This window comes from Rhinolophus sinicus, chromosome 12 (genome assembly GCF_057876585.1).
Source record: "Rhinolophus sinicus isolate RSI-liver-muscle chromosome 12, RSI-T2T, whole genome shotgun sequence".
In the NCBI taxonomy this organism is placed as follows: Eukaryota; Metazoa; Chordata; class Mammalia; order Chiroptera; family Rhinolophidae; genus Rhinolophus; species Rhinolophus sinicus.
In genome coordinates, this window is record NC_142512.1 from 7,592,423 (window position 1) to 7,619,813 (window position 27,391).

At 39.1% G+C, this 27,391-nt stretch overlaps 1 protein-coding gene across 1 annotated transcript in view; it reads left to right on the forward strand.

Annotated features, from left to right (window-relative positions):
• Positions 1-16,081: 16,081 nt before the first annotated feature.
• Positions 16,082-27,391, forward strand: part of TEKT3 (tektin 3) — a 39,534-nt gene continuing 28,224 nt past the window's right edge. Inside the window, exons 1-2 of the mRNA XM_019712518.3 lie at positions 16,082-16,195; positions 24,738-25,345. Of these exons, the coding sequence (XP_019568077.3) occupies positions 24,767-25,345 (579 nt within the window). The 5' untranslated portion in view covers positions 16,082-16,195; positions 24,738-24,766. The remainder of the gene's footprint in view (positions 16,196-24,737; positions 25,346-27,391) is intronic.

A 27,391-nucleotide genomic window follows, 5' to 3' on the forward strand; every position in this document is an offset into this window, starting at 1 on the left:
CTTTGTTTCTAAGGACAACTGAGAACCACAGTAGGCTCACGGCCCTCTTTCCTTTACAGCCTCCTCCTGGCTCTCTTAGATACTCCAGAGAAAGAGTGTAGCACTAGATAAATTTTTTACACTTCCTTGGTGTGTGTCAGGTAATATGTATTAAGTAGTAAATGTAAGTATAAATATAAATCAAGTAACGTGTTTCCATTATTATTCCTATGCTGTGTGGTTGGATATGCATATGAAGTCCAGGGATGCAGAAGTAGGGGAGGAAAGGCCAGCTACAGGACTCACAACAAACCCTGATCTAAATTAGGCCTTGGGCCAATCTGCCTTATGCTGAGAGGAGAGAGAAGAAAACACTTTTTTGAAAAAAGTCTAGTCATTTAAAAATAGTTGTCACCTTTCAAGAAGCGCTTGGTCATTTTCTGTAAGAACTGATGAGCTCATCCAGTGTTGCGGCTAGCTTGCAGCCACATATAATTAAGTTCGGTCTTGCCGAGGTTCTGCTGCAAGATAATGCAATGCTTCCCTTCCCGCTAAGAAGCCGTGGGAGGCAGAGGCCAGGAGAAAATAGCTGCCCCATGTGGCCCTGATGGTTCACAGACCTTCCCTCTTGTTCCATAGGAAAAACAATATACTCTACAGAGAGGAAGGGAGCTATTATTTCACCTGCATTCTTACATAATTTACATAACAACTTGAGACTGTTGGTATATATTATCCCAACATTACAAATAAGGACACTGAGTCTCAGAGAGGTCAATGATTAGTTCATTGTCTTGGACCAGTAGGAGGCGATATCAAGACCACCCGTCCAGGTCAGCCTCCTTAGAAGTAGGGGTCCATGTTCTTTCCAACACGCCACGGGGCCACTTAGGTAGAGGAATGTCTCCCATTGCTCTTCTCCTGGTGGGAACACACAGCTCCCTACCTGTGGCCGGTACCCAGGGTCTGGGCATGGGTGGAAATGACTCTGGTCTTCAGAAATGCTAGCAGATGTGTGTCTAGAACACAGCTTCCTAACCCTTTCCACATCGCAGTACATGGAGAGAAGGAAAACGAAGTCGGCAGTTTGGGTTGTACAGAAGGCTAGAGGCAAAGGACGAAATCTCAACCTGGCTGCTGTAATTCATTCAAAGCATGGGTGCTGGGTGCTCCGACACACAGCGCACAGGTGCAAACCAAACACAGTCTTAATGGAACAGCCACTGTCGCAGGCGGGCCTCTGCAGAACTGCATCTCTTCATGGGATAAGCAATAGGTGATCTCTTTTTGAATCACAGCGATGACGCACTTAGTGTCCTGGGATCATGAGTGACTGAATGATGGAATGGAAGAAAGTAAAAGACACTGTGCTTGTGGACAGCTCTGAGTAACATCTCTTATCTTGGGAAGAGGAGAGATTGCCTCCGGATCATAACATTACTCACTATGTTTTCCTCTTTTTATTGGATGATAATTCAAAGGTTGTGATGAATGAGTTGAGAAGAAATAATACAGTGTGGAGTTTATGACTCTCACTTTGGACTCAAATAAATCATTTTCATGGAAATAGAGTATATATATATAGATGTACATGTACATACACATATATATCTGTGTTTAAACATATATGTGTATGAATGTATGTATATAGAGAGTGAATATATGGGTATATATTCTCAGCAGGTGTGTGTAAGCAGGCTCTGGGAATTTTGGTAAATGAGAAGACGTTAGAGTATCTTGAGGAATAGTGACATTTTCTTTTTGTTTAATTAATTAATTAATTAATTAAATCTTGAATGCTCTCCTTTAGTGAAGCCTCAAGGCAGTGATGGATGGCTCCTGTGTAGCTAAGGTCCGATCAAGCAGAGGGGAAATGGAACTGCCTAGGTGGGGCGACTTCAGAGCTAGTACGCCCACCCCTGCTCAATGTGGCGGAAAGTGCTGTTTGCAAAACAAGACTAGAAATTAAGATCTGATGAGAATACTCTCACCAGGCCTCCCAGGTGTAGGGGACACCTCAAAGGATGTTGGCGACAGGTCTCCCAAGCTACTTGGGTGACACAGGGCAAGTTAATCAAACTCATTGACTTCAGTTTTCTCACCTAATAAGGGGGGCTGGACTGGTGAGCTATTCAGGTCCTTCTGGATTTCACTTTCTGTGATTTAATTAACTTCAATTCAGTTACCTAAAACCTCTCTCCAAAGACAGTGTGTGCTTCAAGGGATAGCTGAAGGAGAAACAGGAGAAATTTAAAGATTTCTCCTGGATACTTAAACAAAATTTTAAACTTAATTTATATTAGAATTATAAGTAACTATGTTAAAAATCTCACTCACAAGTGAAAATTTGGCAACTTGTTTACAACATTGGTTATGTTAGTTTAGAAATATCCTTCTCAAACAAAGGAAATCAGAATACTGAGTGCCTTCTTCACCTTTAAAAATCCCCAAGATTGAAGTAAGGGGCATCTAAACAAAATGTTAGATCTGGTATTATTGCTGAAATCCAAGTAAATTCCTCCTTAGTATGGATTCCCAGGCCCCAACCTAGCCTTACTGAATCAGATCCCCTTGGGTGAAGACCCTGAAATCTGTATGTCAAAAGCTCTCTGGGCAATTCTGATGAGTCATGCTCTGGGAATGTTCCAGCAGAGCAGTGTTGTAAGTCTGATGAGCTAATTATTGGCCCAAGAGGATCCCTTAGTATTTTTATGAACGTTTTAGAGAAATGTCTGGTGTGGGTGGGGGAGGTAATGTTGACTCCAGGCAAGCAGGAATTCTGTTTGTTTGCTTCTGCTTGTGTCTGTAAAATTCTGGCTTTCCATTTTCACTATGGAAGGTTGCAGCGTTGATACCTCTCATCTCCACACCCTACCTGGTCTGATACCACAGATCATTTGACCTCCATTTCAAATAAAGATGTTTGCCCTGAGCTCCTGTCTCTTTCTGGGCCCTGGTGAGCTGAGCGAGGTCAGAGCAAACCTGGAGCAAGCCCCAGAACACATGCCTCAGTTGCCATTCTTATCTGGCCCTTTTATCACTAGAACTAAAGTGCTTTCTTGAGCAAAAAGAACCCAAAGACTCAAAAGGCCAAGAGGCTCAACAATTGTGGCTTATACATTCCTGGTTTATAGTCTTTTCAACTTTTTCTTTCTACTATCAATCTGCTCCCCAGTTTGAAAGCCTTATCTTGGCTGCCGCAAATGAGAAAAGGGGTATGGAAGACAGAAGGCGATTAGCTACTTTTTCTATCAAGCAAGAGCACTGGTCTGCCTCCTTTCAGCTTTTTAGTATCTCAAACAGGTTTCCTTATATCTTCATTGCTCATCTTATTTAAATACTAATTTGGCTTCATGTTGCTTCTACTCAAATCATTATGACCTCCTTGATAATATTCAGGAAACTTTCCTTGAAGCATTTGTCAGTGAGTGGCCAGAGAATTGGGTCTACCAAAGAGGCGATGTCAGGTTGTTTGAAAAATAGAGATATCCAATGGCCTTGAGCAATGAAGATTATAGGAAGAAGACATGTAGAAATAAGAAAACCTCATGGATGTGGGAAAATGTATGGAAACTGGAAAGTCATTGAGGGTGCAGTAGAATTCCAATGACAGGATTATCTCATTGCTCCTTGGCTCTTCAAGTCTATGAATCTCAGAGTTTTGCAATATAAAATATAATGACTCATCTACTCTCTGTATGACTCAAGATCATACTTCCCCAGAGAGGATTTGTGTAGGTTGGCTCTTGTGCGAGGCCACCTCAGTCTGCTGGCAGCCTGCAGAAAGGCTACCTTTGAGCTAGGTGCCCACCTGTTGTCCAGTCAGCTATGGCCAGGGCATTCTGGATGGAGGTGAGGAGCACATCATATGAAACATGGCCACTGTCTTAGGTTGCGTTCCCTAGAAGCGGACCCTGAGGACTAGTGTGAAACTGACTTATCAGAAAATGTTCCCTGGAGAAAACTACTAGAGAAATGAAGAAGTGGGATGTAACAGGGAAACCAGGAGAAGCAAAACTCCCCAGGAAGGTAATTGGTTCAGTGCCATAGGAGGAGCTCTGGAGACAGAGCATGTCACATCTCAGAGTTGTCCCAATCAGGGCCCAGAAACTAGGGTATATGAGTACACAGCCCTGAACTCACTGGTATTTGGTTAAGCCTGGGCCTGAGGCACAAATTCCCAGACACTTGCAGTTTTTCTTGTGCAGGCAAAGTAGATTCTGGTAGTCTGAAGGCAACACTTCAAGGAGATATACTGTCCACTATTGGGAATGAAAGCACCCTGGGAGCCTGTGCTCAAGAAATGGTCAAAGGATCTGAGCTGATGCAGCTTGGGGCACTAACAGCACCTGCTCCAGCTACCTAAAGAATTAGCTAGAAAGGCTTCCTTCACCAAGGTGCTGTTGTCATGGCTGACACCATAAGCTGCATAGTCTTCCCTACATGGCCTGATGGTGACAACAAAAAATCGAGTCTGAAACTTAGGTTCAGGTTGTAAACAGTGCAGTCAGTTATCTGGTACCTTTGTCTACAGTGTGGCATCTTTGGAAACAGCCAACATCAATCAAAGGCCAACAGAAAGCAGACTATGATGAGAGAAATAAAGAGTTAATGTGAGCGGGCTTGTAAGCTGGCAAGATGGGACAGGCAAAGAGTTAACAGGAGTGAGCTTGTGGGCTAACAGGAGAGAGTTTAAATATTAACTGCTTGGCTCTAACTCCCCTGGCTAGCACTGCACATGCAAGCTGACAAGCACCTTACATCCATCATAGGTGAGAACAGGACAGTTCCCAGGAGAAGACAATTGTAACAGCAGCCTCCCCCCGCCCCCACCCCCCCGCAAGCTGACCAGCACCCAACATCCTGCGTGGGAAAATATAAAACCCCAGCACTCCTTCTCATTGGTGCAGCTGTCCCCCATAGGACTCTGCCCTGGCACAACTCCATTTGCCAGCATTTCTCTCTTACCCCTCTGTCTCTGCAGCTGTTTCCATCAGACTCTGCCCTGGCAAAACATCTGCCAGTTCCAAACAGTACTCTCTCTCTCTCTCTCTTTTTGACTTTCAATAAATCTTTGCTTACTCTTGTAGAGTCTCGTAATTCTTTTTACATTCTGTGAACAATCAGGGGTTAATTCTACACTAAGACAGACTAAAGTTGATGCTAGTCAGACTCTGGCTGTTTCCAGGTTATAAGGAAGAGATTAACTATTTTCAATGATTTCAACAAAAATAAATTAACTTTCTTGTTAAATCACTGAGAAATGTCATTTCAAATATCTTATAAAAATATAGCACATCTGTCTGTATCCAACTTCATTTTCTACCAACTCTCATCAGTTTAAAGAGCTACATGGTTTTCCATGTAACCTGTATATGGAGTCCCTGGCTGATAGTGCTTTTCCCTCTTCAGATCTCCTGAGACACTGGTTCCTTCGTAAAGGCTCTTGCCACGCTGGAACCAACACCGTAGGGGTTTTGCCCCTGTCCCACCAGAGGGTAATCTCTTTAAGGGTATGAACAGGGGCCCACTTGCAATGATGTAAATATTTACAGCTGGCTCCCTGGGAAAAAATATATGCATACATAAATTTATTATACACTTTAATGATATAAAGCATGTATACCACACAATTAATAAATAATAATAAACTATACAATATGCTATTGTAAATTCCATATAGACCATTGATTTTCATAGAAAGCTTATACTGATTTTGGCTAAACTCTTAAATATAGGAGTTTATAGCTGGCCAACTTCTAGTGGTGACTGATGAACAAGAAGAATTCCATGAGAATGTTTTGGTTGATATTTTCAAGTAAGAAAAAAATGAAGAAGATGTATGTTGAAAGTCATTCAATGACATGAGAGTGACTTTATTTCTGAGTCAGATAATTGTCTCCAAATACTGGAAGAATATAGCTGCAGGGTTTTATTTGTTTGTTTTTGTTTTTGCTTGTCACAATTTAGTGGCTACAGACACGAGACACTTTTAAGTTTAATCTGAATTAAAACATTTTCCCCCATTTCTTTCTTGAGTCTAGACCATCAACAAAACAATAAGTCAAGGCTTGATTTGTAGCTTTTGATGATTTCCATGGTGTAAATACTACCATTGTGATCAATTCTAACTTACCTATATGAAGTCGCTGAACTTAAAACGGGGAAGGGAGGCCATCATTAGGTAGTACTTCCACCAGAAGGATGAAACAGATGAAAATAAACTCAAGAGGATAAAAAACAGTAAAATGTTGTAAAAGCATTAGAAAGTAATGAGTTTTGAGTATTTATTGCCATTGTTTTAATATAATTTATTTAATTATAAATTTATATAATTTAGCTTTTAATAGAGACTGTGTTTAATAACCAGCTTGCAAAATTCCTGCAAACTTAACAATGGACTCTTGTGAGCCAGTATAAACCAGTTCCAGCACAGCATTGCCCTGATTCATTGCCTTACATGCTGAGGGGTGAAAAATGCTCACTGATCGCATGAGTGATGTGAGTCCATTTAATTAGAGATGTTGACTCTCTTGCTCTGTTTGACATGTTCTATCTCACTGACAAAATTCTAACAATCTCCCCATGGTATCTAAGCTCAAAAGCTAAGTTTTCTTAACTAATGAAGGTCCTGTTGGCTTATCTGGATGAAATACAGTGTGTCTCTGGTAGAAACCAGCCTACTCAGACCTGTCAGTCTTTCTCTGCTTGTACCGTCCACGTTTCCTTAATAATGAATAGTCTCTACAGAATCTTAGAATATTACAAAGTGGCCTCAGCTCCTAAAATGTCAGCTCTTTTGAGTACCTTTGATATGTTCCCCTGTTTTTTTAAATACATACTATGAGGTATAATCCATAACCCAATACTATCCATTACCCAACATTTGCCATTTTATGGCTCTTAAAATTAATCCAAAAATTTCTCGCCCTGTGTCCTGTTTGTTTCTTCCCTTTGAGTGTCAGGATCTCCCTACAGCACTTAATATGAGTCATTTTTGTTGTTGATGATGATTAATTGATGACATTGGACTGTCAATAAATTCCAGGAACTTGTAAATGGAACTTGATGATTAAATTTCAGAGGAGCCTCAAATCATATAAGAAAAGCTTTTAGGTCATGATGACCAATTATCTAGCCATCTCAGCTGCTGGGATGGTTACTGATTAATTACTCTATAATGCAATTCACCTGATAACTCCAATCTGCATTTCTTTTTCCTTGACTTTTATTTCTTTTTTTGGATGGGGAAGAGAAAGAGAAGCAGTCCCACTGCCAACCCCTGTAGAAGCAGGAGCCATTCTATTTAGATGGGCTAAGTACTCTTAGCTCTTCCAGAACCACTCAAAAGTGAGCATCCAAATTTTAATCTATTTTCCGGGAAGGATTTCAATAAAACATCTCATTAATTCTCTCCCCTTCTGTCCATTGGAGCATCATTATCCCTATTTTATTTCTTTTTAGACCCAGCTGACCTGGGGTGATTTGGGAATTTACCCAATACAACATCACCAGTAAGTGCCAGGGAGGGAAGCTAGTCCCTTTTCTTTAAATGCTCATTCATTCATTCAACAGACACGTACGAGGAGTACAGCCTAGACCAAGCTCCGTGGTAGGCAGTGAGGATAAAAAGGAGAATGCACAAGAAGGATGTACACCTGTTTGATGTAGGAGAAAGACCATGGGCTTTGGGGTTAGACAGACGTAGGCTGGACTCCAGCTCTCTGAGCTCCTGGCTAGTGTAGCCTTGGTCCAGTTACTCAACCTGTAAGTCCTTGTAAAAGGGGAATCATATTATCAAACTTGTGGGGTTATTGTGAGGATCATAGATGATGTGTATGAAACTGGCACAGAGCACGTGTCACAGGAACTGAAAATGGTTCCTGTGACTAAGGCTAGAAGAACATTGTAGGGCTCATAGTCTAATAGGGGAGACAATATGTAAAAACCTATGACAATGAGATAATGACTCTGATGGAAACAAAAAAGGGAGCCCTGTGGGAGCCCATCCTTTTCCACTTGATCAGGAGGCCACAAACAAAAATGTGACCTTGGGATTGTCTTTTAGCCTCTAGATTCACAGCTCCTTACCTGCTAAACAAGGGAATTAGAAGGCGATAGCTAAACTTGAGTGAACCTGTGTACCTTGGATCTCTGGAAGTGCTCCCAACAAGGTGTGCCCTGCAATTTCATGTTATAAAAGGTCTATTCAATTACAAAAGCTTATGGTGATACACACCCCCAATAACTAGCTTAGTAACATAAGCAAAACATAACAATGGCAGCTGATATCACTTTACTGTTATTGCAAATGATAAAATTCTCAATGAATGCATCACATGCTCAAGTTTCTCAGTCAGTCCTCTGAAGCACTTTTCTGTAAATATTATTGTTATATTCTGTACATTAAGTCCATTTGGATTCCATAGTAGTTACAGATTACATTGCTGTTTCCACAAGTACTGATCCCTAATACAGTACTCAAGGAAAATAATACCATTCATGTGGATGGTGCACATTGGACTAAAATGCCTCACATCTGTTTCTAAGTAATTTCCAAGAAAGATTATGAAGAATACATTTCAAGAACTTACATTATTCCAAAATTTAGACTGCAAACATTTCTATTACCTTGCTCACCTTTGACAATGCAAATGTTTACAATGCCCTGTATAAATAGCTATAAAAATGGACTTATGGAATTAAAAGAATTTAGAAGGAACAAGCAGATTAGAGACAGTTGGCTATAAAGGCAATATTTTCTATTCCCAATTCCTAAACATTCCTACTCACACCTCCATTAACCTCTTTCACCTCCCTTTCTCTCTCATTTTCTCCTTATTCCTTCAGTCTCCCATGAGCCACCCTTTAACACACCACCCTCCCCTACACCACCCCACACTCCTTAACAGGCTACTTAGAAGGGGAACCATCATCAAATGACATTTAAGTTAGAATCTTTTATTGAATACACAAAGAAATCATTTATTTATATATGGCTTTGGTTTATATCTGTAATTAGCTATGCATGGATATAAATTTTTCTTTCTCTCACTGGCACATATTTTCAGAACATATTTTATTCTAAATCAGGGTTTACCAACTGTGTTCCGTGGGACATCAGTTAGTGTCCATGGAGATATTAACAAGTGTTCTGAGTTTTAAAAACTGGCATTGGATCTTGTGGGAAAATGCAAACTGGCATATTAAAGATTGAGAGTTCTTGTGTTAAAGGAACCTATTTAATTCTCCCTGTGCCAGAAATTCACAAACTTATTTGATTATAGAACTATTATTGATTGACTGATTGATTGAATAGCCTCTTTAATGGTCCAGGGAACACACTTGGGGAAACACCCATCAAATGCAATAAGAAGGTTCTTTTTCCTGTGCTGAAGAGCTGAGGAAAGGAACTCTCTGACTCTATTTCCGCCTCCAAGGGCTGCCCCTCTCATGATGGAAGCTGGGCTACCTGTTTACTTTCTCACTCAACTCATTATCTCTTGTCCTGTCATGCACCCTATTATAACCTTGCTGACCTTTAAAGAATTTCGCAAAGTAGCTGTGAGCCACCATCAGCTTTCCAAGCCCATGCTCTTGTGATTCTATTGGACTTTGTGCTGAAAACAAATGACTTCTTCAAGGATGCCAATCCTAGAACCTTGAGGAGGTTGTGTTCAAATTCTCTTGGACCAGCCAATGTACCCCGTTCTGCGGACCATACACCCTCCCTTCTGCGGTGTGTCTAAATTATTTAAACTGCCTTATCAAAGGTAGTATCTCTACAAAAGTTGACTGTAAAATCTCCTAACAGGGGACCTCTGCCTCAATGCCAGCTTAATCTGCTGTCACCAGGTGCAGACAAGGTAACTCAGCAGGCCAACAGCATCCACTGATGTGCCATGAGGCAGCAGTACCTTTCTCATGGGAGTGTTGGTGAGTTGAAGGAATTCACAGATGTGAGGGTAGTGCCTGGCACAGCGTAATTACTCTATGCTACTTCCCCATGGTTGGTACTGTGTTTCTGATTTATGACTTATTTCATCTTGTTTTATGGTATAGAGGTGAAAAGCATGGAAGACATGGCTTCAAAACACGACTCTTCCTCTTGCTGTCTGTGTGGCCTTGGGCAAGCTACCTACCCTCTCCAAACCTATTTCACCTCATTTAGAAATAATGCTGGTCCATCCCATACTGCTATTAGGAGCAATAAATGAGCCGATGTAACATAAAGCCCTAGCATAATGTAGGGTATATGGCACAAAGTGAGGGCTCATTAAATTAACCATGATTTGTATTATTGCAGTGCAATAGTGGTGTGTGTGTGCGTGCGTGTGGGTGTGTGTGTGTGCTCATGTGCACAGATACAAGTTTATGGTCTATAGAATAATACTGAAACATTACTAAATGAATATAGCATCAAATGGATTATACTATATATGTTATACAAACTAACACAAGGAAGGATAAATTAGTTTTGACAAACAAAATAAATAATGTTTTGGAGGTCGTGTTTGCCTTTGATATGAAAGAGGAGTAGCAGTTATACAGGCAAAGATGGGGGGAAGAGAACTCCAGGTTGAGGGAAGAGTCTGAGGAAATCAAGGATGCAGGAAAATTACAGGACATTTATGGAACCCACTCAGAGGCTGGGAGGCTGGAGTAGAGATTGTGTGCTCCCCCCTATTTGGGATCATGGAATGAGAGGGAAGGTTGGAAAGCCAGGCTGGGACCAGATCATGGAGGCCCTTGAATGCCGGTATGAGGGGTTTAGATTTTGTTTTATAAACCTGGAGGAACCAGCAAAGGTTTATGAGCAGATAACCGTGTAGTTAGATATGTTTCTGAACCATTTGCTTTCGAGTGAATGCAGATACCCTGTTCCTTCAGCAGCAATTTGGTGGATCTTTTTCTTCTGCCACTGAGGCTGTGAATGCCACTTTTGTTTCTGTTACAGCACATGGCAGAGGACCACACATGTAACAAGTACCTCAAATAAACATAGATGGAGCTGCTGTCAGAAACTTTGTGCTTTATGAGTGTTGGAAGGGCCATGCAAATGCCAGGAGTTTTCCTTTCAGCATTTACATGACAGTTTGGAACCAGAAACAGTGACTTTTCAATCCTTCAGTAAAACTATGAGCTGGATTGTGGGGGAGTTTGTTTCTGTTTATTTTTTGTTTTCCCTCTTAGAAGTTGTTTGAGGCATGGATACATTCTTTTCAGTGCCAGGCACCAGGCTAACTGCACAATATTTGATGGTGAGCAAAAGAAACCTGGTTCCTACCCTTCTGACAATTGTATTCTGGAAGGGAACTCAGATATTAATTAAATAATCATACAAATAAATAAATAACTGGAAATTGTAATAAATGAGCTGGGGAATATAGCATGGTGACCTAACTGAGTCTGGGTGACTGCTCTCTAGGGCAATGACATTTGAGTGGGGAAAAAAAAGTGGTCCAGGCAGAGGGAAAAGCATGTACAAAGGTCCTAGGAAATAGCATGGAGCATTGAAAAACCTGAACAAAGGTCAGTGTGGCTAGCACATAGCGAGTGAAGAAGACATAGGTATGGTCTGAGGTCACGGTAAACAGGAAGGGTGCAATCATCCAGGATACTGGCCATATTAAGGAGTGGGGATTTTATTTTAAATACAATGGGAAGCTGTGACATACCGTAATCTGATTTACATTTTGAAAAGAGTACTTTGGCTACGTAGTAGCAATATTAGAAACGAGAACCCCAGTTAGAGAACCCCAGATTATTCCCATAATCCAGGCAACAGGTGTGGTGACTTCAGCTAGGAAAACGACATTGGACACTGAGAGAAATAGACATATATAAGCTATCTTTTTGGAGATAGAGTTGGCAGTATGGATGAGGGAAAGAGAGGCGTTAATGAGCTTTCCAAAGTTTCTGTTTGAGTGGTTCTATTGATGGAGAAGGGGAATCCTGGTGGAAGGGCAGGCTCAACAGTGAGCTGTGTGCTGTGGAACATTCATAAGAAGATTGAGAAATACTCCTTTCTCTCAGAGAAAATACCATGAAGCTGGAGAGACAAGACTGCACCCAAGAAACCTAAAGTCCAACTTGGGGCATTCAATATAACTGATGGTCAGATGAAGGAAAGACAGGGGAGAATTGGAGTCGTCACAGTGCTTCTGGAAGGAGGAGGAAAGCCAATTTTGGGGCAGGTGGTAAGGAGGGAATAGAGCACGAGGAGTCTGTAGAGTGGCACTGACCATATCACAGAAAGAGGCACAAATAGGTGTGGCCAGGTGAGAGGGCAGCGGAGGGGCCGGCTTGTCTTCCCAGATAGCCCTGTTTCTGGGCCTTAGCTTCTGCTGCCTGCAGGAATGCCTGTCCCATCAATTTCCAATTTCCCTAACGCAAAGAAGCGCTACTTCCACGGTGCACTCAGTATGCCCCAAATGACGTCCACCATGCTCCTGGAACCGTTGGCGTCACTCATGGGCACACCCATTTTTCTACCTTTCCTAGATTGGTAGCTCCTTTAGAGCAGGGACCATGTGTTATTTGTTCTCTTTTCCCCAGTACCTGGCACATGGTAGCAGGCACTTAATAAGTAATGGTTGAATGTATGAAGGAGAGATTTGCCCCCTGTGATTTTATCACAGCTGGGAACGGGGAAGCAGAGGGATAAAAGGTCCTCATTGTTTTGCTTTGAACACTGGGGTTCCTGCTGCATATAAGGAGGTTGTGCTAAACATCATGGGACATAATTTGGGTGGATGAGATGTTTCTCCCGCCCAAGGAGCTTATCATCCAGGAAAGTCACAGTGGAGGATGGTGGCAACAGGCTGTCCTGCACAGAGTGTGTCAAATCAGGCTGGAATTCTGGGTCAAAGATATAGACAGGGGAGTTAATGACTTAAGATACAGAACTTGACTCCTTGGGCATAGGTATAGTCATAAGATTAGGCAGGAATCCATATAGAGGCCATGTACATTTATTTAGGGATTTGACAGGAAAAGGAAGGGAGGTTGTAGGTCAATTACTTGAAGAAGCAGAAAAGTCTAGTGGCTTAATTCAGTAACAGCAATGGTTGAGGTGTGTTGGAAGGTGGAAGGGAAGGTTCTTAGGGAGGAAAAGAAGTGGAAGATGCTGGAGAGTAAAGGAAATATTTTTAGATATCTGGATGGTGGGATGCAATGTGGTGAGTGAGCATTAATGAGAAAATCTCCTTTTTCTTTCTTTTTTTCCTTGGGGAATACTGGGAAACAGTGTGTTCTTCCAGGATGTCAAGTCCTTGTTTTTCAATTTAGTTGTGGAGGGCGCAGCTCACTGGCCCAAGTGGGAATCGAACCGGCAACCTAGTTGTTAAGAGCTCCTGTTCTAACCAACTGAGCCATCCGGCCTTTTTCTAAGGATGAGGGCATTAATAAGAGATGTGAAGTAGTCAAGTAGGGAGGGGAAGCATGGGTGATGATGTGGTCTTCATATAATTGGAAGCTAAGTCTTCCATTCATCATGAGTCTTTAGTGTCTAGGAATGAAATGAAAGTTTTAGGAGACATGGTCTTTGTGAATTAGGGAGATGTACAGAGCTGAGTAAATAGATTTATGAAGAGTAGCATCAAACCTTAGACCAGCTGTGGATGTCAGCATATGCTAAACTGTAGCATAATTTATAGTATGGAAGAAGGAATGGACAGAGCAGTCTGGATACCATGTTTCCCCGAAAGTAAGACCGAGTCTTACATTAATTTTTGCTCCAAAAGATGCATTAGGGCTTATGTTCAGGGGATGTCATCCTGAAAAATCATGTTAGGGCTTATTTTCCAGTTAGGTCTTACTTTCGGGGAAACATGGTATGAGTCAGCCATAACAATGGGAATAGTGGGTTGAAGTCCAGGGGAGAAGATGGATCAGGGCCACACTTGGTTTTTGATGAGGAAGTGTAGTGGGAAGGGGCTGATGGTATCCTGGATGGATTGAGTGATCAGAAGTCCCAGAGAAGCTGGAGAGGAGGTTTAGTGATGTAGAGCAGGGGATGCCAGTGGAGCAGGTAAGGAAGTGGAAAGCAAAGATGGCCTCGAGCACTGTGCTTCTTAGGTCACATTATAAAACAGGCAAAATCTGCTGTATGGCTTCTTCACTTCTATACCTTTGATGATCTCCTATCACTAATCATCACATATTTGTTCATTCTTTCGTTTAACAAATGTCGATTGAGCACCCAGCAGGTACTAAGGCATATACTGCAGATACAGAGACGAACAGAAACACCCAAGAACTAGTGAAGCTGCTGAGAAATTTGTGAGGTTGGATAGCTGAATTGCAGGGGTGTTTGCTGTATTCTCTTTATAAATAAGACTGTAGGATGTCTCTATTATAAAAGAAAGCTGAAGGGTGAGACAACTTCCTAATTCTGGCAAAGACTTGATAATCATGGAACAAGTTTTTGGAGGGGGTATCTAAATTATTTTTTTAAATAATTCAATTAGTTCGGAGGAAACCAGAGTTGACCAATTTAACCTGAAATTTTAATTAGGACATTTAAAAATTTCACTGACTCAATGTATCCTCAAAAAGGCCAAATTCTGCTATAATTTCACCGTGTTGATTTTTAAATCAGACATTAAATGAATTTGATATTCAATTAGCAATGATATTGGGCATTTTGATGTATACCAAAGTACAAAGATTGCGCGTCATTTTCAAGGAGATTGCAGGCAATTAAATCTATTTTAGGACTGTTGCAGGCCTTTTGAATGGTAGCTTTGACTGTTTCCGCAGCCTATTGTCATCAGCAAGCCCATCCAGAATTCTGAAAATTAGTACAAAAAGCAACACATTATGCGTGAGAAAAAGTAATAATAATAATAATAAAAGGTAGCTCAGGGGTCAAATGTTTCTTTGGCCAGAAATAGAGTTGCTGATAAGGAATATAGGAGAACAAAAGAACAAGTTTGCTGAGCTTGGGCGCAGAGACTTGGCTTGTCCAGTGCTGTGGCCAGGCTACTGACTAGCTTCTGATCATTGGATGTTGTCTGTAGTTTTCCTACTGGGGGAAAATATTCTGGGTTTGTCTCCATTGTCAGAGGTACTGTGTTGCTTTTATGTAAACCCGTTGCAGTGGCATTCCAGCTTCTCTACTTCAGGTTCCCATGAGTTCAGTTAGCCTGAGTTAGCCTCTAATAAACCCGGAAAACAAACAGAACTGAATTTCTGAAATGGCAAAGCTGAGGCCCCCAACCTGTAGTCACTTCACCAAAGACTGTTAGGGGCTGGCCAGACTGCCTCATCCTGGCAGCAAGTCCCCAGTGACTGTCACTCTTCAATGGAGTGTCACACAGCAGTTCCCAGACACACCGAGAATGATTACTGAGGGCTTTATTCTCTTTAGTATTAAGAGGAACTCCCGAGTTTTCCTGCTGTTCACACATTTAGACTCCTCTCTGGAGGAAAGAGTGTCTTGAAGTTGGATAAATCTGAATTTTAGTATGACCTCTCTGCCACTTATGGTTTGGGTGGCCTTGCCAAAGCCAATGAACTCCAAGTTGAGTTTCCTCAGGTGAAATGTAAACTCCTACTACACAGTTGTAAAGAGGCTGCATGGACGATCAGTGATGTATATAAGATATGTGGCCCAGCGCCCGGTGGAAATAGTAAGAACTACTGTTTACAGAAATATTGGCTAAAGAGAAAGGGGAAGCCCCAATTTTTTTCCTTAGCGTGAGGAAGTAGGGGAAGATCGCTGTATAATCCCATCATGAGAGCTCTGTGGGGCAGAAGACAGGTGTAAATGTGGCGACAATGTCAGCATCCTGGACCTTAGAATGGGTCACCAAGCTTTGCGCAGCTGGAAGAATTCCGAATCAGGTGTCAGAAGAAAGGCGGGGAGGGAGGGGCGTGGGAATCACCGCGGCTTCTCGCTTGGGTTACCCTTCACCCTTTTCACCTCCCAGATCAAGCAGGTCTCCCGGAGGGCCGTGGTTACTAAGCACGAGAGCGTCCATGGCAACCCGTTCCTCCAGCTGCGCGCGCCCGCCTCTCTTCCCACCGGCCAATCGGCTCCCGGCGAGCCGGCAGGGGCGGCCGTTGACTGGTCCGTAGTCGCTGACGTCACAGAAGGCGGGGCCAGGGCCCTACCCGTGGGGTCCGAGCCTTTGCGGGAGGTAGGTGGTGCGTCTGAGACCCCTCCAGCTAGCCGCCCCTGCCCCGCCCCTCGCCCGGCACCCCCTGACAGGTGAGTGGTCTCGCTGGCTCTCCGCTGGGACAACTCCTGTAAGGTCCCCTTCTCCAACCAGGGCTACAACGTTGACCTCAGAATTCGGGGTGAGGTCATGGAAACCCCGGAATTCCTACTCCCATCTTCACTTCTTTACTTCCACCCTCCGAAATAAAAACCCTACGAACCCACAGGCACCTCTACACAGTCCGTGCCTTTGTAATTTACGTTTCTGAGGCTTTTCAAGGATTGAGAAGTTCTTTCTAAATGCGGAACCGGGAAAGGGGCGTCGGAACCCCCGACCCTCTGCTAACTGGCATGGTTTAGGACACCTGTTAGCAGTGCTGTGCTTTCCCACTGAACACTGTTCCTTGTTCTTTTTGCTCCTTTAGCTCTGGTCTTCCAAGTGCAGCCAAGGGGAGGGCAGGACAATCACCTGGAGGTCCAGACAGAGTTCCCGAGATTCAGGAAAGGCAGGTGTTTGCTTACCGCCCGTGGCCATTTCTGTTGAACTCTGGCTGTGAAGCTCTCACTTGTACTTGGGCAGTTCAGAAAAGCCCCTTTATGATTTCTCTCTAGATGCTTATTTATCTAGATGATTTTCTAGATAAATAAACATTTTCTAAATGGGTAGAATTACTCATTTGGTCATTGCTAAAAGAGCAAGCACAAAGTTTTACTAATAGGCAAAGTGTTTTGTGGTATCTGATCAAATATTCCACTTTTTCTGACTTAAAATGAAATATTTCACCCCATAGAGTGTTCAAGTATCCATGTACCCACACCTCATTTAAAATAACAAAAACTGTTACAAGCACACAGGAGGCCTCCTATGTACCCTTGGGAATCCTGTTTCTCTCTCTCGTTCCCCACCTGTACCCGCCTACCAGAATTTTAGTGCTTACTTATATTCTGCATATTTTTATACTTCTACTATTTATGAATTTATCTAAAACGCAATATATATAGAGTTATTTTTAAAGTTCACATAATGATACCATGCTATACATGCTGTAGGTCATTCATTTAGCTGTTGTATGAACATTCTTGTATGAATGAATTTACCACAAACTATGCATGCGTTGGACTTTTGCATTGTTGCACTGTTGATGGACTTTTAGGCTGTTTCCTTTTAAAACTGATTAGAAACATATCCTTGTACATTCTATTTGTATACATACTTATGTTTCTCTAGGTAGATATCAAAAAGTTGAATTACTGAATCATAGGGAATATGCTTTTTCAACTTTACCGAATACTGCCACACAGCTCTCTAATTTGTAGTAATTTATACTTCCACTATCAATGAAGAGAGTTTCTTATCTAACTTTCCTTGTTTGGAAGAAAGACTATTCAACTTTTCCTGAATTCTTATTTAATATATGCATAAAGATAAATTACTTAAATATTGAAGTCTGATAAAATTTCTTCTAATTCTGGTACTTAATATGTTGGGGCCAGTGTTTTATTTCTGTTCCAGTGTGAAACTATGAGTAATTAAATGGATATGATCAAATGAACTAATGGGTTTATAAGTAGTCATTTCCAGATTATGTTTGCCACTTACCTGAGCCAGGTGTGGAACAAGCTGTGGAGACTCGCTGTACTTGTCATGTCTTCTGCAGAAAATGATCTATAGATTTTTAAACCTTGAAATATTTGTGATCTTAAAGTCTTGCCTAAATTTGCCTGTAAAATATGTTTATCCAACTTGAGGCTACCTTTTGGATTGTAAATGGAATTTTCTGGTACTTAAAATCTCTGCATGATTTATTATACTTTTATCATGTTAATATTTATAGGAGACTATCATAACATTTTTCAAGAATGTGGATAACTATTGACCCCACATTAAATTAACATAGTCAAACACTGTGTTTGACTTTGTAGCACATGTCTCATTTCTTAAAATGCTTTTTGGTCATGACTAAAAGAATAATAAAAAGCAGTTACATGATTTAGGGGATGGATTATTCCAAAGCTATTTTCAGTCATTTCCTGAAAGAATATGTTTGGTTTACTTGTAAATATGAAATATTTATAGGAACAATTAATTATCTCAGTAGGTGTCACACATAGCCTTTTAGGACATGGCTGAGTTAGGCTTAAGAGAATAATTTAAACACTATAAAAGGCAAAGCACCAAAGGACTCTATAAGCTTTTACAAATTGAGGTATTATTTCTTCCTGAAATGTTTGGTGGAATTCATCAGTGAACACATCTGGGCCTGAAATTTTCTTTAAAGAAAGATTTTAAACTATAGAATCAATTTCATTAACTACTATGGGGCTATTCAGTTATGTGTTTCTCCTTTAGTCAGTTTGGTTATTTACATCTTTAAAGAAATTTGTCCATTTCATCGATGTCAAATTTCTTTTATTAGTTGTTGGTAATATTGCATAAAGTTGTTGGTAATATTGCTTCATTAATTTTCTAGTGTTTGCACGGTCTGTAGTAATATTCCCTCTTTCATTCCTTTTAATAGTAATTTGTCCTCTCTTTTTATTTTGATCAATCTAGCAAGCGGTTTATCAATTTTACTGTTAGGGTTTCATTCCTTGCCCCCTCCCGCCGCCCACCATTTGTCCAATTTCTACTTCATTTATTTTTCTCTTTTTATTATTTCCTTCTACTTTGGGTTTATTTTGCTTTCTGTTCTTCTAGCCATTAAAATGAAAGTGTAGATTATTGATTTTAGCTCATTCTTATTTTGTAATATAGGCATTTAAAGCTATAAACTTGCCTCTAAACACTATTTAGCTGCATTTCACAATTTTTATATTTTGTATGTTTTCACTCTCATTCATTTCAAAATATTTTCCTATTTCCCATGTGATTTCTTCATTGATCTAGAAGTGGGTTGTCTAATTTGCTACTATTTGAGGATTTTCCAAATACCTTTCCATTATTGACTTTTAATTTAAATCTGATATAGTCAGAGAACATACTCTGCATGATTTCAATATTTTAAGGTTTTGAGACTTGTTTTATGCTTCAGAATACAGTCTACCTTGGTGCATGTTCTCTGTCCAGTTGAAAATAGTGTGTAATCTGACGTTTTTGGTGGAGTTTTTAGATGTAAGTAGTGTTCAAATATCCTATTAACTGCTTTTCTATTTGTTCTATCAAGTAGTGACAGATGAGTGTGGAAGTTCTACCTACACTGTGGATTTGTCTATTTCTCATTTTATTTTGCCAGTTTTTCTTCATGTATTTAAAATTCTGTTAATGGTTACATTTTGTTGTATCTCCTTGATTAATCCCTTTGTCCTATTCCTCTCTTTATCTTTGATAATATTTCTTGTTCTAAATTCTACTTGTTTTGATGTTAATATAGGCACTTCAGTATTCTTTTGATCAGTGTCTACATGACATCTTTTTTTACACCTTTATTTTTAACTTACTTGTGTTTTGTATTTAAAATTTGATATTTTTCTAGACAGTATAGAGTTCAGTATTACTTTGTAGAAATCAGTCTAAGAATCTGTGCCTTTTGATTTGATTGTTAAACCATTTATTATGATTGGGTTTGTGTCTATCATCATGCTATTTGTTTTCTCTCTGTCTTATTTTTGTCTTTTCTCTTGGATTAATTACATATCTTTTGTAAGTCTTCAATTTTTTCGTTCCACTATTGGCTTACTATTAGCTTTAACTCTGTTTTATTTTTTGTCTTGGGGATAGCTCCAGGTCAACAGTTTAAAATTTTTTGGTCTTAGGACCCCTTTATACTCAAATGACGTCATGTTGAAGACCTTAAAAAGCTGTGGTTTATATGGATTACATCTATTTATATTTATTATATTAGAAATTTAAAAAATTAAAACTATTAATTCTTTTAAAAATAACTATAACAATCCATTATATAGTAATATAAATGACTTGTGTTTTTTTTTTTTTAATTAAGAAAGCTAGGTTTTCCGAAACGAAAAATAAATTAGTGAGAAGAGTGACATTGTTTTACATTTTTGGTAAAGTTCTTTAATTTCTATCTTAGTAACTAGGTTCTCATATGTATTTCTGTACTCAGTCTGTTGTGATATCATATGTCACCTTTGGAAAACTCCATTGTAAATTTGTGAGAGAATGAGAGTGAAAAAGGCAAATGGCATCTAAGTATTTACTATGAAAATAATTTTTACCTTATCCCTCTTGAGAAGGTTTTAGGCTAGCCTGTGAATTCCTGTATCACATCTTGAGAACTGCTGCTCTAAAGTTTCAAAATGCATTTTTTAACTCGTCACAGTATTTTTTAAATTTCATTATTCCAATTTAGGTATAAAATATAACCCTTAGAATAATACATTCCACTTTGGCCCTTCCATCATTTGTGCTATTATTACCATATAAATTTACTTCTATTTTTAAAATAACCTCTATAATAATTTTTTATTAGTTTTATTTTAAACAACCATCTTTTAAATAAATTTAAAAGTTAGAAAAAAATTTTTTGTATTACCATTTCTGACACTTAATTTCTTTGTGTAGACCCAAGTTTCCATCTGGTATAATTTCCTTTTATCGGAAGAATTTCCTCTTACAATTTTTTTGGTGCAGTTCTGCGGCTGATGAATTCTCTTGGCTTTTGTTTGTATGTAAACATTTTATTTCACCTTCATCTTTGAAGGATATTTTCACTGGATATAGAATTCTAGTCTTACTCTTTCTTCCAGCCTTTTAAAGATGTTTGATTGTCTTCTGACTTGCATAGTTTCTGACAAGAATTTTGCACTAATCCTTATCTTTGTTCCTTTCTACCTACTGTGTCTTTCTACTCTGATTTTATGTTTCCTATTTATTGTGAATTTTCAGCAATATGATTATAATGAGTTTTGAGGTGATAGTAGTGGTGGTGGTAGTGTGTGTGTACATGCCCGTATGGGTGTGTGTTTATCCTCTTGAATTGTGTGGAGCTTCTTAAACCTAGGCATTTTACAGTTTTCATTGAGTTTGGAAAATATACAGCCAGTATGTCTTAAAAAAAAAATTGTTTTTCTCCCTTCTCTTTATGATACTTCAAGTACAATGATGTTAGACCACTTGATATTGTACCATTGATGACTGAGGCTCATTTTATTTATTTATTTTATTTTCAGTTTTAAAAAAATTCTGCTTTGGTTTTGTTGGATTGGAGTTTACTAATCTTTACTTCTCCAATGTCTCATCTGCTATTAATCCCATCTAGTGAAATTATGCAAGTATATGTTGTACAAGTATACATTGTATGTTTTATCTGTAAAGTTCCATTTGGTTCTTTTTTTTTTTTTTTAATCTTCCATGCCTCTCTTTATTATGTTCTTGTTTTCCTGTAGATGCTTGTACTTAGTTTACTAGTTCCATCACGTCTTTGCTATTCATAGGCCTGTTTGAATTGACTGATTTTCCTCCTGATTATAGGTCACATTTTTCTGCTTCTTGGCATATCTGAAAGTTTTTGATTGGATGCTGGGCATTGTGATGTTATATATTTGAATGTCTTGATGTTGTCAGGCAGTTTAATTACTTGTGGAGCAGTTTGATCTCTTTGAGGCCTCTTTTTAAGCTTTGCTAGAGTGAGTTTTCAATACCTTCATTCTAGAAATAGTTCAGCCTCCTCTCTAATGTGTGACCTCACTAAGGTCTCCATGGAAGGCTCCAGGTGATTACCAATAACTCTCCACTCTGACTGGTGCAAATTCAAAATGTTCTTCACCCTCTGTGAGCTCATGAAATTGTTGAGCTAACAATCCTGCCATCATTCTTTGCCAAGGTCTGTGGAATATCCCTTCATGTACATGCGTCCTATTACTCAGCAAAGACTCAAGCAGACCTCTACGTAGATTTATGCTGCCAGGCTCTGTTTGGTTTTCATCTGTTCTTCCGCATTGCTTGGAAATTGCCTCTAGGCAGAATTTCAGGATGACCAGAGGCCTCATCTTATCTGTTTCCCTTCTCTCAGGAATCAGAATTCTGTGCTGCTTTTTGTCCAATATCTGAAAACAGTTTCATATATCTTGTTTAATTTTTTCAAGATGTAAGAGGCTGAGTCTAGTTTTTATTTCTCTATCCTGGTTGGAGGCAGAGTCAAGTCCGTTTTGAGTATTTCTTAGGACATGACACTCTCAATTTTTTTTTACCAGCAATGAATAAAAATACAACACATTGCCATGCTGTTATCTTTTATTCAGCCTTCCTGAAAGACTTAAAAGATGTCTGACTGAAGCTAGAAGTTCAGTTGTGGCTGTGGAATATTATCTTTCATGTGACACTTACTGTTATACGTAAGGAACTGTACTTCTGTGAACTTCAAAAACAACTGACCTTTATGCTTCAGATTCAAGATTCTAGATTATACCCCATCCCTAATTAAAAGAACTATCACTGGATACTTTTGTAAACTATATTGATTTTTTTCAGTGCATATGTCTCCTCTGGCTTTTGAACCTCTACATCTTCATACATTGCCACATGGAGTAAATCACCCAAGGTTCAATATTTGACAGTATTTGACAGGTTGTGATCCCTCAAGATTTCAATATAATAGATGGAGGGTAAATATAATTCTACACTTGGAATTCCTTGGTTGAAGGACCAAATGAGACATTAACTTTTATACCCTCTATTGTCAAGAATTAAGAAAAGGCAAGTAAGAGTGGTTCAACCCTACGTGATGTTTCTTGTTGAACGAAAACTGGGTTATTTCTAGATTTGGCTTGGGGAAGCAGTTGGAAGTAAAAGTAGCCATAGGGACCCTAAGGTCTCAAGTTACTTTGAATTTGCTTTTTCAAAAAACACTGTTTAAGTTTCAAACTGAAGTGAAGAACAGCAAGTGGTTATTAAGGTTTCTTTTTTACTATTATACTCTGAGTGTGGTCAGTATAGGTACTTGAGGGCTAAGGGAAGGAAGAATTCAGGAAAAAGTCAGGGAGCTAAGCTCAGGTGGGACATCCCACTGGCAGTGGGCAGCTATTACATCACATGTGGTCCAAGTGGATTTAGATTTGACCACAATTCTACAAATAGATTATTTTGTGGTTTGGGTACCAAAGGCTTCAAGACATAGCCATTTAAATAATCATTGAATAATTTTTTTTTCTGAGCAAGCCTATAGAATTGGATCTAATTTTATTTTTCCTTTTCAGTAAATGGGTCCTAGACATTAACCCAAAAACAGTGTGATGTTTAGATGCTGAAAAATATGTTATAGTCTATGGCAGGCAACCTTGGCTTTCTGGACTAATAATGACCAAAAGTTCCAGATAGTAATAGAATACTTTCAACTGGTAAAAATAAATAAAAAAATAAAAAATGAAGAAGTGGATCTATATGTTCTAACGGGGAGAAGTCCAAAATACACAGAGGGTCCCCAAAAAATGTATACACATTTTAAGAAAGGAAAAAACTATATTAAAATTGTAATACTCAATATATGCTGATAACAAAAGATGAATATAAGTCACATTTGACTTCTGCAATTGCAAGAGGTGCTCAAAGTGGTTACCGTCAGCGTAATTTTAATACAGTTTTTTCCTTTCTTAAAATGTGTATACATTTTTTGGCACTCCTCTGTATATTTTGAAAAATGCATGTTCTAGAATGATAAATATAGTGATTAAGATAATTCATTTTTTTGTATTGAAAATCTCTGTACATATGTATAAATGGTACATAGGTAGATGTATGTAGGTTTAAAACTAATACGTATGTTGGTATATGAACAGGAAAAATCTGGAGAAATACAACTATTAATGAACTGTGCACAGTGGCTACTTCTGAGTTCAGGTGTTTTTTTTGGGGGGGAAAATTTATATTTATCTTTCACTTTATATACTCTGTATTAGTAATTTTAAAAGCTGACATTTATTGAGCATGTACCATGTGTCCAGAACTGTGCAAAGCATTCCACATACTTAGCATTGTCTTACTCAATCCTCATACCCTCTGGCTGCCCTAGAATGTCTATATTGGAGCTGCTTACAGGTGGCAAGTTGCCAGGAAAAGCAGATCTAGGTACTGGCCTTGAGCTATGTTTGCCTACCAACCACACCATTGTAACCGGGATTGTGTGTTTATTTAGGATGACGTGGAGGGGGGGCACGATGCTGCCAAGCAACCCCTTGCTCTGCTAATACTGCTCATAACAATCCAAAGAAGTAAGTACTATTACTCCCAATTTAGAGATGAGGCGCCTGAGGCACAGAGAGGTTAAGTAGTTTGCCCAATGTCACACAGCTAGTAAATAGCAGAACCAAGATTTTAATCTGTTAAAATGGATAGTTCAGGCGCTTAATGTGAATTTGTTACAATATTACTTTTTGTAATTAAAAAATGTTTTAAAAATTCAAATAACCAATCTAAAAATATGATTTTTAATACATCTAGAGACACAGAGGTAAAAAAAAAAATTTGGAATACATTATCACTGGTAAAGGTGGGTATCAAATTCAAACAAATCTCTTATGTGTCAGGGAACACTGCTGCTCATACTAAGTCGGATGTGGCCTTTTATTTGTACATTTCCACCAAAGATTAATTTATGTGACTGTCTATTTTTTTCCTGTTTTTCACCCTTTTAAACAGGAGAGATTTACAAGTAGCATTTGAGAATCATGGAGCTTTTAGGTTCTACTTTAACGGCCACTTACGCGCACCCTAGACCAGCATCCACCAGCTTTCTACCTGCCATCAGTACCATGACATCAAGCTATAGGGACCGCTTCCCCCACTACAATTTGACCCATAGCTTGAGCCTTCCTTGGAGACCAAGCACATACTACAAAGCCGCCTCCAACTTGCCGACCTTGGGCCCGTACTGCACCAGATCCCAGAAGGTGTCTGAGAGCACCATGCTTCCCTTCGTCTCCAACAGAACCACTCTCTTCACAAGGTATACTCCTGATGATTGGTATAGGTCCAACTTAACCAACTACCTAGAATCTGACACTTCCCGGCACAATTCAGAAAGACTAAGGGTAGATACAACTCGCCTGATTCAAGACAAATATCAAGAAATGAGAAAAGTCCAGGCAGACTCCACCCAAAATTTGGGAGAACGTGTCAATGACATAGGGTTTTGGAAATCTGAAATCATTCATGAGTTGGATGCAATGATTGGAGAGACAAATGAACTAACAGATGTTAAGAAAAAATTGGAGAGGGCTTTGATGGAGACAGAAGCCCCTCTTCAGGTAAATATAAGACCTTATAAATGACACTGTGTCTTAATGGTTATAACCCACTGGCTACTTCCTGAGGTTATGTTTTCTATTGAACTGTGTTTTACTTCTCCTGTAGAAGCCAACGCCCGTCAATTACTTTGTAATTGGTTTCAGTAATGATAAAACAATTGCCATTTTTATACATTATACAGAACAACCATTTAAGTAGAAAGAGTTCTGAATGCAAAACAAAGGAGGCTAATTAAAGAAACACCTTAGGACATACAATGTTTCCTGGTGAAAATGCTATCTTTCCATCTCTTAAAATATGCTGCTTGATCATTGCTGTCCCTGGATTAACATAAATAATATTTAGGAACAAAAGCCAAAACCAACTATTTCTTTAGTCTGTGTCGTGAAATGCCTCCTGTGCATATGACATGATTCCATTTCAAGGTCCAAATGAGACCTTCTTAGGAGATGGAATGAGTTTGAGTGAATAGAGAAATGGGACTGAGGTTAAGCCAGTTGTGGTCGTAGAGGCTGCATTTCAGTTGGTTGCTGGCCTCTGACCAAGCTTCTGAGTGAGCTCAAATTGCCCCTAACCCTCTGAGTGTATGAAGGGCTCTGCAGCCTCGTTCTATGTGCCACCCCTGAAAGAAGACATTCAGTATTGGAAGATGTGAAAATGACAGAAATTATTTTAGAAGGTATATATAAATATGTATGGATGATAAAAGCTCTTACCATTTTTCTTCATGTTTGTCTGACTTATTCCTCATGTGATAAGCATTTGCTGTAGTTGTTTATTATGACATCTGTAGTGGAAGAGTTTAGAGAATCAAGGAGCTGGAAGTCTAATGGGTTGAGGAGTTTGTCGGCGACCCCTGCACACTGTTATTTCTTATTATGCTCCCTCCCCACTAAACACAAGCACACACAAATACATACAACCACTAGAAATCCTGAGAAAGGTTGATAGACACTAATGATGTCTTTTTACATTAACTCATTATGAATTATGTTTTGGGATTAGAAGCCCTTCTGTACTTTCTGTGCTCTGATTCATTTTGAGGATTCCTGGTGTAGTCTACCTCCCACTGCATCCCAACCCTCACTTACTTTAAATTATCCTGGAAAGGATAGCCACTTACCCTTTTACTTAATTTCCAGAGGAGATTTAGTTTCTTCCATTAATACTCCTTTTAGTGATGACTGCTTTCAGTGAGTTGGGTCTAATTTGAAATTTTTTCTGTAATTTTTTGTCCAGATGTTCTTGTGTGTTTGAACATTTACTGTCAACACAGTATCAGAAGGTTCCTGGTTAAAATTAGTGTTAGTCATATAAACAGATACATCTCAAAAGAGAAACTACAGATGCTCAACTCATATATGAAAAAAAAAAGTTAAAACTCAATAATAAAAATGCAAATTAAATCAATGAAGTAACTATCTTTGGTCTATCAGATTTACAAAAAATAAAAACTGGTAACATGTAGTTGACAAAAGTACAGAAAATGGACACTTTTATATATTGCCGGTAGGACTGTGGATGGGTAGAAACTTCCTTGGAAGTGATTTAGTAATACATGTTAAAATAGTCAGAGTTCCCCTCAACCCATTAATTGACCTTCTAGTAAATGTAAAGTATACTATTAAAAAATTAGAAATTCACTTAAAGATTTTATTCAGTGATATTATATCTGGATTACGGTGTACATACCACTTTAAAATTTGAAAAAGTTAACATTATACAGATATCTCATGTCGGGAAATAGTCTTTGAAAAAAGTATTTTAACAATTAATAATATTCTTTCATACATAATTCATTGTTAACAATCTGTGTTGTTTTCCATTGGAGTTATGAATATGCTTTGTCTCAAAGAATATTTCATAAATAGGGCCTTCATTTAATGTCAACCCTAAAAAACATAATATAAAATGATAAGGGCATTATAACCTCTGATTTGTTAAAACAAACAAACAACTCAGTAATATGAGCATGGCTAAATCATCTTCTATTTTTCTATATTTTTTTCTCTTTAGTGGGTAAGGCAATATTTTTATAATCAGGA